The 12,363-nt window shown below is 37.7% G+C and overlaps 1 protein-coding gene across 1 annotated transcript in view; it reads left to right on the top strand.

Moving 5' to 3' along the window:
* Nucleotides 1-12,363, top strand: part of LOC134571305 (uromodulin-like) — a 53,495-nt gene that overhangs the window by 19,212 nt on the left and 21,920 nt on the right. Inside the window, exons 3-8 of the mRNA XM_063429481.1 lie at nt 750-872; nt 1,454-1,631; nt 2,094-2,231; nt 2,999-3,013; nt 6,753-7,547; nt 8,337-8,435. Coding sequence (XP_063285551.1) covers nt 750-872; nt 1,454-1,631; nt 2,094-2,231; nt 2,999-3,013; nt 6,753-7,547; nt 8,337-8,435 — 1,348 coding nt within the window. The remainder of the gene's footprint in view (nt 1-749; nt 873-1,453; nt 1,632-2,093; nt 2,232-2,998; nt 3,014-6,752; nt 7,548-8,336; nt 8,436-12,363) is intronic.

Consider the following 12,363-nt stretch of genomic DNA (forward strand, 5'->3'; position numbering starts at 1 on the left):
ATTAAATGAAGTAATGTGTGTGTTGTCTGTGTGTATGATAGGCACGATGGCTGTGTGTGATATGTATGCTATGTGTTAGCTGTGTGTGCTATTTGTAATGTGAGTGTATTAACACAGTTATACATATATACTGTCAAATACAGCCACATGAACACTGTCACACACAGTACAGGTATATAGTAAAACACACAGTTACAGAAAACCACACAATAGTACAGGCAGTCACACACAGTCACACACACACACACACACAGGTACAGGCAGTGTGTCACACACATACAGCCACACACAGTTGCAGGCAGACAGTCACACACATACAATTACAGGCAGATACATACACACACACACACACACAAAGTTACAGGCAGACAGTCACAAACACACACACACACAGACAGTCAAACACACAGTTACAGTCATACACACAGGCAGACAGACATGAACACAGTAATAGTCACACACACACACAGGCAGACAGTCACACACAAAGGCAGACAGTCACACACACACACACACACAATGTTACCTCTTTCCATTATGGGCTGGAAGTGAGGAGTGGAGGCAGTGCAGTTCCTGACTTCCTTCCTGCTTCCCCCTTCTTGTGCAGCAGTTGCCAGACACCGTCTTTCGACACTCTTCCATTCTTTACAGTGCAATAGTACTAGTTGTTGTTTCATCAAATTATTAATAACAACAAGGTCTAAAAGTGAATGCAAAGTCAGTAACTTGTACGTCTCTGCTTTATTTAGGTCTCCTTTTTGATCACAGGGCTTTGCTCTGGTTTGAATGATCCAGCTTTTCGTATTTACAGAGAGCTTGCATCTCTTAGTTTTGGACACGTCTTTCAAGTCACTCTTTCAGACTTAAGTAAAGTAAGTTACTTGTAACTTTTCATATTTTTTTACAATTTTAAACAACTATTATTTTTTCATATTTAGTCATAATGCACACATACAGTATCTATAATTTACTGGGGGGAAAAAATCACGTGGCACATGTACAGCAAGTGAGATTTGCTGCCATTACTAGATCATCTGTGCAAGATGTTATTGGAGAATTTTTGGGAAGAATTTGTTTTTCCACCAGTACTGGAGCCAAGGTTAGTGGGACTTAATGGATTAAATTGTAAAGTAAAAATTAAATTTAGCCAACTTACAAGGATCAACACAAAAGTGACATTATATTCTATATTTATTTCATGTGTTTTTTCCTATTACTCTAACATGACATGAACATTTAAAATAGATTTGCAATAAAATGTAATACTGTTAGAAAAAAAAACATTTTAAATAATGAATCTGCAAAGATTCCCACGTACTTTAATGGTGACTATGTAGATACATTGTTTAAAATGGTTCCCCAACAGTATTGAATCATGTGGAAAGCTTACTAAATAGAGGCCTTAATGATTGAGGCTTTTAAAAGTTATTTATTGTTTTTTCCTTTGATCAAGGTATTCAACTACTTGGATTTCACACTTGCAAGACCTGTTAACAGCTCCGTACAGATCTTTACGGGAGATTTTACTGCCAACAACCATTCTGACAACTTCATGGTCGCAAACAATTTTACTGAATTCATTGTGACGACTGACGGCATGATTTATTCTATTAGAATTACAGGACCTGATTGTGAGTACACAACTAAATATAAGTTTTGCGTCAAGAAGTCATGGAGAGATGAATAATAGGGGAGAAACACCTTCTCAGAAAAAAAAACATCTTGTGCACTGAAAATGTAAAATCCCTGAACAATTAAAAACTCTGGGTTTTTAATATGCGCTTAACAATTCGCAAACCTGATCACACATTTTATTACAGATGGTATCAATATAAAAGCATGTGGGTTCCTGATAATGGATTGTATGACTTATGCAACCTCTTAGAAGATCCTTTTGACTGCTTTGTATATTAATACCTTGTTATAAATCGTGCTCAATAAGAACGATCAAAAAAACTATAAAAAAAAGTGGGGAATAATTATCTATGGTTTTACAATGTACAATTTTTACAATTATCACTGATAGCTGCTGTAGTAGAAAACACCTGTAACTGTAACACACATTTTCACGGTATCTATTATCTCTTTGTCAGCTGTTGACGTGTCAATGAAAACAATGATTTCAGAAGTTTGGGGATCCATGCACCAAGTGAAAAATCCTGCAAAAGGTCTCTGGACAATACATGTCTCTGCAGGAGGCCAGCATGCTATTCGAATTGAAGGATTTGAAGGTAGAGTGCAATGCATCAATGTATATAAGTATCTCTTATTGTATCTTTGTTATAGCAACAGCCTCATGTCAGGGTGATTACCATATTTGGCTGTGCAAATGACACTCCAATCTGCTTTTTTTTTTTTTTTTTTTAAATGTAGCCTCACTTATATGACACTGTTGTCCTGGCCACTATAGATGTGTATGCAATCTTACATTTATGTATCAGTAAGTTTCAAAATAAACCTTGCAATTTGGGTTAATAAGACTAGATTAACAGATCCAACTGAGACAGGTTATGGTAATTGGATACAATGGTGGACAGCCAGAAAGGAATGGAAGTGGTAATGTTGCATGAGTTGTACTGACAGGTCCTAGTGAGTAGGGACAGTTGGGGTGTTTGTGAATGATGAGTCAGAGACATACAAAAAGCATGGCCTTGAGGAGCCTAAAAGGATGGGATATCCAATGCCAAATATGACACAAGGAGAACAAGCAAATTCAGCAAGCTGAGCATAAGCTAAAATCAATACAATGTTTGGTACCATTGCATTTCTTTTGTAGACCTCTTCTCAGAAGTATAAAGAATAGTTAATATTTTTCCATAACTTGAGTTTGGAAATTTCTATATGTCCCTGACATTTGGAATCAGATTGTATAACTCGGAAAAGAAATGAATGTACACACAATGTAGACAAAAAGAGATAAAGCAACACTGCTAATGACAGTAAATGTTAGTGAAATAAAAACAATCTGTCTCATGATTTTCTTTTCAATTCTTTTCAGCGGTCAACATATCATGTAAGTAAATAATCTTTAATATTCAATGTTTATAATAATATTTAAAATTATTAATTTTATGAGAAACTTGGATACAGTGAATACATTTAGATCAGTTTGATTGTGTACAAGTAAAGCAAGCTGACAAATGGCAAATACATGAAAGATATGTAGGATTTACTAGTCTATCACTAGCCTCACAATGAAAACAGTAGCATAAATGGGCAGCTCCAGCATCATTGGTTTTGTGGCATAATGCCTCCAAAATTGTGGCAAATAAGATATGCTCTGGTAATGGCCTTATCAGAGGGGAAAGCCTCCATTATGTACATGCACATCAGACAGTTTTAATCAAAATTATTCAACCCCCATTGAAAATCAGCTTTATTGTCAACATTTACAGACTTTCAGATGTTTGCAATGAACAAACCAAACAAAAGCAATTGTAATAGCTCAACACTATGAATGATTCAATGATTCAAGTGGTTTCCCCAAATTCAACTGAAAATGCAACTTATAAAGACTTCTCCAGTTTGAAAATTATTTAACTTCTGGAATTGAATCCCTCACAACAGCACAAATAATGAAAATGTGTTATCTCGAGCACACCTGATGCAACTAATCAATGGCTTAATTAGTTGCACCAGGTGAGCTTGAGCTGGAACACTTGAAATACCTGAACTGGCTAGGGGTTTGTTGAGTGCCACATGTTAGAAATATGGCTAGGTCAAAAGAATGGTCCACAAAGTTCAGAGAAGAGATCATTGCCATTCACAAACAAGGAACAGGGTACAAAAAGATAGTGAAGGCACTGAATGTTCCTAGAGACATCGTTGGAAGGATAGTTCGCAAGTTCAAAGTAGAAGGAGTAGTGTTTACACTAACTGAACAGGGCATACAAAGAATGCTATCAATGGCTGCAACCATATTTCGGAGAAGGCAGGTTATGAAAAACCCTCAAGTGACTGCAAAAGACCTGCAGCAAGAATTGGAGGCAACAGCCACTGAAGATTCAGTGAGCACAGTAAGGCGTGTACTAAATGCAGAAGGTCTCCATTCCAAACCTCCAAGACATATACCACTTCTGACCCAAAAGCACAAGTAAACATGGATCCAATATGCTCAAAATCATATAAAAAAGCAACAGAAGTTTTGGAATTTTGTTCGGTGGAGCGATGAAACAAAACTGGAATTTTCCGGTCCAATGGATGAGTGACATGTCTGGAGGAAGAAGAGCGAAACATACAACGGAAGAAAACAAAACACTCTGCCTACAGTTAAGCATTGTGGTGGATCAGTTATGCTCTAGGGCTGCTCTGCATGCTCTGGCACTAAAACACTAAAAAACCTGTAGTGTGGGAAAGGCAAGATGGATTCATTGAAGAATCAGGAAATCCTAGGAAGAAGCTGAAGCTTGGGTGTCATTGAACATTCCAACAAGACAATGATCTCAAGCAGATCTGGAAAATTCTTCAGTGGCCATCATAATCAGCTAACTTGAACCCCATAGCAGATCTCTGGTGAGATTTGAAAAAGGTGGTTGTAGCACGCAAACCCAAGAATATTACTGAACTGGAGGCTGACCAGCATAAGATTCCTCAGGAAAGTTGCCAGAAGCTGGTGTCTACTTATGCATCTCATTTGCAGCAGGTCATAACAGCAAAAGGATGCTCTACTAAGTACAAATGATGCTAGCCATGAAGAGGTTGAATAATTTTGAAACTAGAGAAGTCGTTATAAGTTGCATTTTCAGTTGAATTTGGGGAAACCACTTGAAGCATTTGTTGCGTTGAGCTATATGAACTGTTTTTTTATTTGTTCTTGGCAAACAGCTGACAGTCTGTATATTTTGACAATAACCTTGTGTTTCAATGGGGGTTGAATAATTTCGATTGCAACTATTATCAGCTCCTGTAATGCTTAGCCAGTATTGCAGATGCCAGGGTATGATGGGAGTTAATATTACTCAACAACTGGGGATCTACTGTATATCGGAGCTCTGTGAGCACAAATATATATTTTTTATTTGAATGGGTAGGTAGATTTAATTTTAGGTGTTATTCCCCATTATAAAAGACTTGCAATATTGTTTCACTGCACGTGCTAAAATCCTGCAAAAGTTATTTTGAGCATCCTAGATACCACAAAGCAACGAGTGTTCCTTTTCAATAATTAAGACCCTCAATATCTCACGTAAGAATAACGCACAATGCTTTTGTGAATGAAATATCTCAATTGAAATCTAGTAGGAAAATAAACTTACTGCAACACTCATCAAGCTCACTGTAATCATATAGGATATGATTTATTCAAGGTTGGTAATGTGTGTTCCAGTAAAATGTTATGCAAAATTAAAATGTAAGTGAAGAACAGGTATTTGAAGACCCTTGTAAGATGTATCTATTTATATATTAACATTGTCCTGCCCTCTATCCAGGTAAGTATATGTAACTAGGTAAAATCCTCCCACAGCTCTGAACTAACAGCCTTAAATATAAGGTCTGTCTAATAAATATAACCTCTGTACATTTTAAGTTACCATTATCTCAAGCAGAATCATGACATACATGTATTGGTCTTCCCAAGATTAGTGGAGGTTACTTCCAAGTGGTAGCTGACATACATTTGATGGTGGCAGCTGAAAGAGCTGTCCTCCAGGACTGCAGCTCCCACTACTTTTGGGTAGCACAGAAACATGTCTCATTGTTGTCCATACTGTAAAGTCATCTCCTTAATCCTTTCACAACACTACACTAAGCATTCACCTTTACATCATGGGTAGGCAATCTTCGATGCTACAGATGTGGACTGCAAACTGGAGAATTTCTTCAAACCAGCTTTATTTGCCAATCTGCACCTAGCATTCTATAGCGCATAGTAGTGTTTATTCGGGTTAGAGTGTTCCTTTAACTATACTACTCTAAAACTAACCATTAACCCTTACATTAACTTAGCACTAACCCAAACATAAACATAATATGATATAAAGAAATACATTACAATGAAGGAAATATTAAGGAAACGCAATATCACTTTAGGGTTCTGGAGACATTTATAACCCAACCCAAAGTTTCTGCATAATTCTAAAGTCTCCATTGTATCTCATAGGTAGTTATATGGTCTAACTTCAGATTTATAGGTAATTCCAGGTATTTTATTGATTTTTGCTAAATAAAAATCTATGAGCTGGATAGTGTCTAAAAAGCATTAAAGGAACACTCCTGGCACCATAACCACTACAGCTTGCCAGCCGTGTACTGGCGTCTCCTCATTGTAAACAGTCAAACCATTTTTAGAACGGCTTGATCTCTTACATGGGGTCTGCCTGGTGCATCTCCCCACCTCCACTACTAATGTAAGAGAACCAGAGCTTCCTAAGCAGGAACTTCCATTTGATCTTCTCAGTAAGTCCTACAGAGCTGTATTCATTATGGTGGTTGAAGTGTTTTTTTGTTTTTTTTGTTTTGTTTTTACATTTCTACCTATTCCCACAAGAAGGACAGATCAAGTTGTATGAATGCTAGTAATTAAGGGGTGGTGGAAGTAAATACCATAATGAAAAGTAAATAGGTCCTGTTAATTTTTTTGCTGTATGATGTATATACATAAACTTATTAGAGAACAAGTATAACAAATAAATGGACAGATATATAATTTTATATAGTGATATATCTGTCCATTTATTTTTTATACTTGCTCTCTAATAAGTTTATTGCTAGTACTGTGATTAATGATATACATCTTTAATTCCTATCCTCAGCTACAGCACGTTGCTCAGACTGCCACACCAATGCCACGTGTGAAGACATTTCAGGATCATTGACCTGTTCCTGCAAGGATGGATTCATTGGTGATGGGTTTGCCTGCTCCGATATTGATGAATGTGCTTATTCCTGGTCAAATAACTGTCCAGCTGGCACTTGTGAAAACACTTTTGGCTCTTACACCTGTAGATGTCCCAGTGGATACTATGTAACCCCTGAAAAAACATGCAGTGACATTGATGAGTGTTCTGACTCTGCTCTTCACAAATGTCACCCATCGGCAACATGTATTAATTCACCTGGTAGATATTCATGTGTATGCCCTCCTGGTATTTTTGGTGATGGTTTTTTCTGTGACGTTGATGACTGTTCAAAAGATGTGTGTGGAATTGGTCTGGAATGTATACAATTCCATGGTTACTACAACTGTTCCGACCCATGTTTAAATCATACTGTTCTTAATGAACCCTGGCGGGGATCATCTGAACCTGGTTTATCCAGTCTCAACTGTGATAGAGACAAATATGGCTGGTACCGCTTTGTAGGTAATGGAGGTGTACGCATGCCAGAAGCTTGTGTACCCCAATACAGCTGTAATACACATGCTCCCATGTGGCTACGTGGATTACACCCCTTAATTGATGAGGGTATTGTAAATCGAACAACCTGCGGTCACTGGTCTGGAGATTGCTGCAATTGGTCAACTGCTGTCCAAATTAAGTTTTGTTCCGGTGGCTACCATGTCTACAAATTCAGTGGGACACCAGCCTGCACGTTGTCCTATTGCACAGGTAAACATTATTCGATGTAATAATTGCCATTTTAAATCTTGATAAACTGAGATGTATGTATGTGTGTGTGTGTGTGTGTGTGTATATATATATATATATATCTATATATATATATATATATACATATATATATAGAGATATAGATAGATAAATATATATAGAGAGAGACAGACAGGCAGACACAAAGAAAGTTAAGTACATGACATGTAAAATAGATTAATATATATTTATTTAGACCCAAATGGGTCTAGTCATGAAATAGAGATTTGTGATAAATATACTTGAAACTTGTAAACATTGAGTTTTAGATTTTTTTTTTTATTATATCTTATAATATACCTGAAAACCTGAATCTTTATAATATAAGTAAATGTGGGCATTCATATTTTTAAAACAATTAAACTGCCCAAAAAATGTATTAAAAAAATTACATTTACATAAGGTACATACAAAGAGGCAACATGGGGGGGGGGGGGGGACCAATTTCTTTAGATGTTTCACACTATTCGTAATATTTATGAGGCTGAAGCCATGTATGACCGCTTGGTGTATCTCTGAGAGAACAAATGGCTTAATGCTTTTAATACTACATTAATTTCATTAACATCATTATTATTCAAAGGATGTACACTTATTAAGTTTATCAAACTATCTTGGGACTTTTTTTGCGTAGTATTTTATGGTATTTATGCTTTTGAACCATTCGATAAGGTAGACTTGGTAGTTTGCATCTCCAGTATTAATTATCTATCAATAATTTTAATGAGTATTTCTTCCTAATATAACTAGACCCAGATACAGCCGATGAGTCTTGTGGCGCAGATGAAGAATGGAAATTGAAGGATGGAGTTTATGGTTGTCACTGCAAAGACAAATACAACATCTCTGGTACGTGAAAACCCAAAACTTGCATTTTACATTAATTGTGTTTTTTTGTTTTTTTTCCCAAATACATTTATTGATATTTTGCAAAAAAATATAACATTCAATATGAATGTTGAACAAATATAACCATAATAAAAAAGGAAAAAGCAACATAAAATCGAAAAATAATAAATGAAAAGGGGATTATATGAGTGAGTAATTTAATATTAACAAATATGGTTGTGTTGTTAATTAAACAAGTTATTTTTCTTAAAAATAAATAAAATAGAGACATAGGAATACAAATTTTAAAGTATTCTGGAAGAGGAAAGTTAAATCCTTTGATCGTATTTATTTGAGTTATCTAAAAACTGAGAGTTTTCTTTCTAGTAAATTCTGCAAGTTTTCACAGAAACTTCTATTTCATAAAACTGACAGATTCACAGTGACGGGAAAAAGACAAGTGAAACAGAACACTTTTCTGTCAGAAAAAGGGATGTACAAATGCATAAATTCAATGTAAAAAAAAACAAAAAACAAAAAAACAAAAGAAACTGTCAGACCCCAAAAAAATGTCAATACCAAAATCTACCCAAAATTTGACAAAAAATATTAAAAAGTAATAGTATTTTATATATTAATACTAATAATAGCACTTTTTGTAAAATAGCATAACATTTTTGAAAAAACTTGACATGCCCGGAGATAACAGTTCTCTCGTATACTCTATTTGTGCGTGGCAGAAATGTTCAGTTTGTGCAAATGAGTTTTGATGAAATTAAATTGAGTTTAGTCCAAAACTAATTTTGTCCATTAGTTGATTCATTTCAGACGAAATTTGGCTGATATTTTCTTTTCCGAATTTCCATTTGGTGAATAGAGTCCCGCCATCTTTCAGTGGATTAGAAATAGGATAGGTTAGGCCTCACAAAAGGCCAGAAAGTTTGACGTTATTCCCCACGAGGGAGGGAGTTTAGTAGATATATAGAAATAAATTTGGTACCCATATGTGGGATTGCCACATTTAGGGATACAAAATTTGGGAGCTATCAACTGAACAAAACTCCCTCATTTGGTAGTGTTACTCTTAAATATGGTAATCTAATATAAGGGTACCAATTTTATGAACAATTCTATTTATAAGAATGAAGTAATAAACAAATCTAACAAACATTTTCATTTTGTGTGATTAGTTAATTCTTCAATTGTGCCATTCGAAATTTGGACATATGGACAAAAGAACCAATTTTCATCCAAATTGCAAAAAAAAAGCCCAAGTCTCTCAAATATCATACTCCCTGTTTAGATACATTGGCAAGAATACTTAACCATTTTGTGATGGATACTTTTTTTTTTTTTTTTAATTCTTTATTTTTGTGTCACAATGCACATTTAACACATTTAGAATGCAAACATATGTTGTATAAACATCAGCTTCGCATGCTTTGCAAATCACTATTAGGAGAATATTATGCAGTGTGAACTTTTTTTTTTTTTTAAAGTAAGGTACAGACAGGAAAATAACACGAGTAGCCTCAGTGGCATCACATTGGTCGACTGTCTAGTGGCGGTATGTGTGTGTTCCACTGAGAGGGGGTCATCCCCGTTGCTGCAGTCACCTAGTGATGTGTCTCGGGTCGGTAGTGGGGATGGAGGGGGGGGGGGGGGAGATTACAAGATTGAGCCCGTTGCTCCTTTGCTAGCCTGTTCTCACAGGTTGGGCCCTACGTGTTCCATCTATGTGTAGTGTCCGGTGAGGTTGGGTGAGTGACTAGTCACAGCTTGGGAGACGTGTGCATAATGCGAGTGCTAGGGTGTAGGTCGGGCTTTTGTGTGATGTGTCTAACTACCAGGTATGCCAATAGAGTGTAGTGGTGGAAAGTCATTCCCCAGGCGGGGGTAGATGGTATATCACCCTCTGGGTATGTCCCTCAAGGTGGTACAGCGGGTCCCTGTGCTTTCCGTGCTTGTCTGGGTGCAAACTCTGGTACGTCGGCTGGATTAAGTTGCAACAGGTCCAGACCTCTCTGGTGTGGCGGTGTCAGGATGCCCAGGGTGGTAAGCAGTGATCCGATCTCCTGGGCGCTGTGTACTCTGTGTGTGGTCCCACCGTGGGAGAAGATGACCGCTCTTGGGGTTCCCCACTTGTAAGGTATATCTTTATTTCTTAGGTGCTGTAGGCTCGGTTGCATCTCCTTTCTCCATGCAAGGGTGTTCCTGGTTAAGTCCGAGAAGATGGACAGTGTCGATCCTTCAAAGGGTAGAGGGTTTTTTCCCCGGAGCGCCATAAGGGTCAGTGCCTTGTGTTGGAGCGATTGGAATCTTACTATAAGATCCGTGGATGCAGTCGCAGGAGCTCTGGGAGGTTTTGGCAGCCGGAACATACCGTCTAGCTGTACAGCCTTCGCCTGTTTGGGCGGCAATATGGTGTTCAGAAGGCGTCTAATAAAATGTGGTCCCTACTGAGTCAGGTATGCCCCTGATCTTTAAGTTGTATCTCCTGCATTGGTCCTCCATGGCATCCAATCTGTCTGTGGAGGCTTTTTGATTGCGCTGGAGGTTGGACACTTCTTGTTCTACCGCTGTCAGCCGTGTATCTTGGGCGCAGGAGATTTCCTCCAGACTGGTGGCCTAAGTGGCTACCGCGTCTATGGCCGTTTTGTAGTGGGCCATGTCGGCCGCGATATTCTTTCTTAACTCGCTCAGCATGTGTTGGAGCAGGTCCGCCGTTACCGGTTCTCCCGGCTTTGATGTGGCCTTGGCGGGGTCCGGTGCTTTGTTAGTAGTGGCTCCTATATCCAGGTCGGCAGTAAAGTCATCTGAGGAGTAGGAGTATAAGTCGTCTGCCGTCGCCATTTTGTCCCATGCGGCCTTGGTTGTGCCGCGGAGCAATTCCCTGATTTCTCGGTTAGTGGGGGCTTTATCTGCCCCCGTTTTCTTCGTTTTTTTGCCCATGATGTTTCAGTGTGCCGCTGGCAAGAGGGTTGTTTAACCCCTTAAGGACCAAACTTCTGGAATAAAAGTGAATCATGACATGTCACACATGTCATGTGTCCTTAAGGGGTTAAGTTTGGGGTTCTTCTCCACCTTTTAGAGTTCAATTTCTCTGGTTGAGATACGGAGCTCAAGATTATTGGACCGACCAGCTGGCTCCGCCCCCCCTTGTGATGGATACTTTAAACAACAGATCCACACTTTTACACAGACACTACCTGCATCTATGCTCTCCACCCATTCCCCATTCTACCATCCTACTTGGAGGATCCAAAACATTTCAAAACAGTCCTTAAAAAAAATAGTCAACTGCCAAAATAATATTAAGATCTTCATCTATGTACCATTTCTCAGAAATAACACGTCACTGTTAAGCAACACAACATTGTTGGCACGATTTAAGTAGTAGTAGTGCAGAGATAGCAACAATACATAACTGTTCTGTGGTAGATACATTCAACAACTTAGCTATACATTCACACAGTCACTCTCTTCACCTGGACTCTCAACCATTTACCTATTCTACTATATTACTTGGAGACCCAAATCATTTCAAAATAGTTCATTAAAAAGGCAGTGTGATAAGCAAAAGAAAATTGTCCTTTAAGATTGGAAAGCTGAGCAAATGACTGTGTTGTAATGTCTTATACAATGCATAAATCTTAGGCAACAGGTATCCATTTTATTTTTTTATTTTTTATTTTTTTAATTCTTTATTTTTGTAGTGCACATAAAGGGTTACAGGCAGGCATGAGGTGCCCCGAGAGCAGTCCCCAAGCATTCACTCCGCTTAACATGCGGGACATTAGAATAACAGGCACATTTTCATATATAAGATTGGTTGAGCTTGACAATAGTTAGACGTGAGTGTAAACTGCAAAGTTTTAAATAGAATTCCATTGCTTATCTAGGGGTTGTTCTAAGTTGTTGCATATGGAAGGTAGGTTACAAGATTAAA

Source organism: Pelobates fuscus, chromosome 8, assembly GCF_036172605.1.
Source record: "Pelobates fuscus isolate aPelFus1 chromosome 8, aPelFus1.pri, whole genome shotgun sequence".
NCBI lineage: Eukaryota > Metazoa > Chordata > Amphibia > Anura > Pelobatidae > Pelobates > Pelobates fuscus.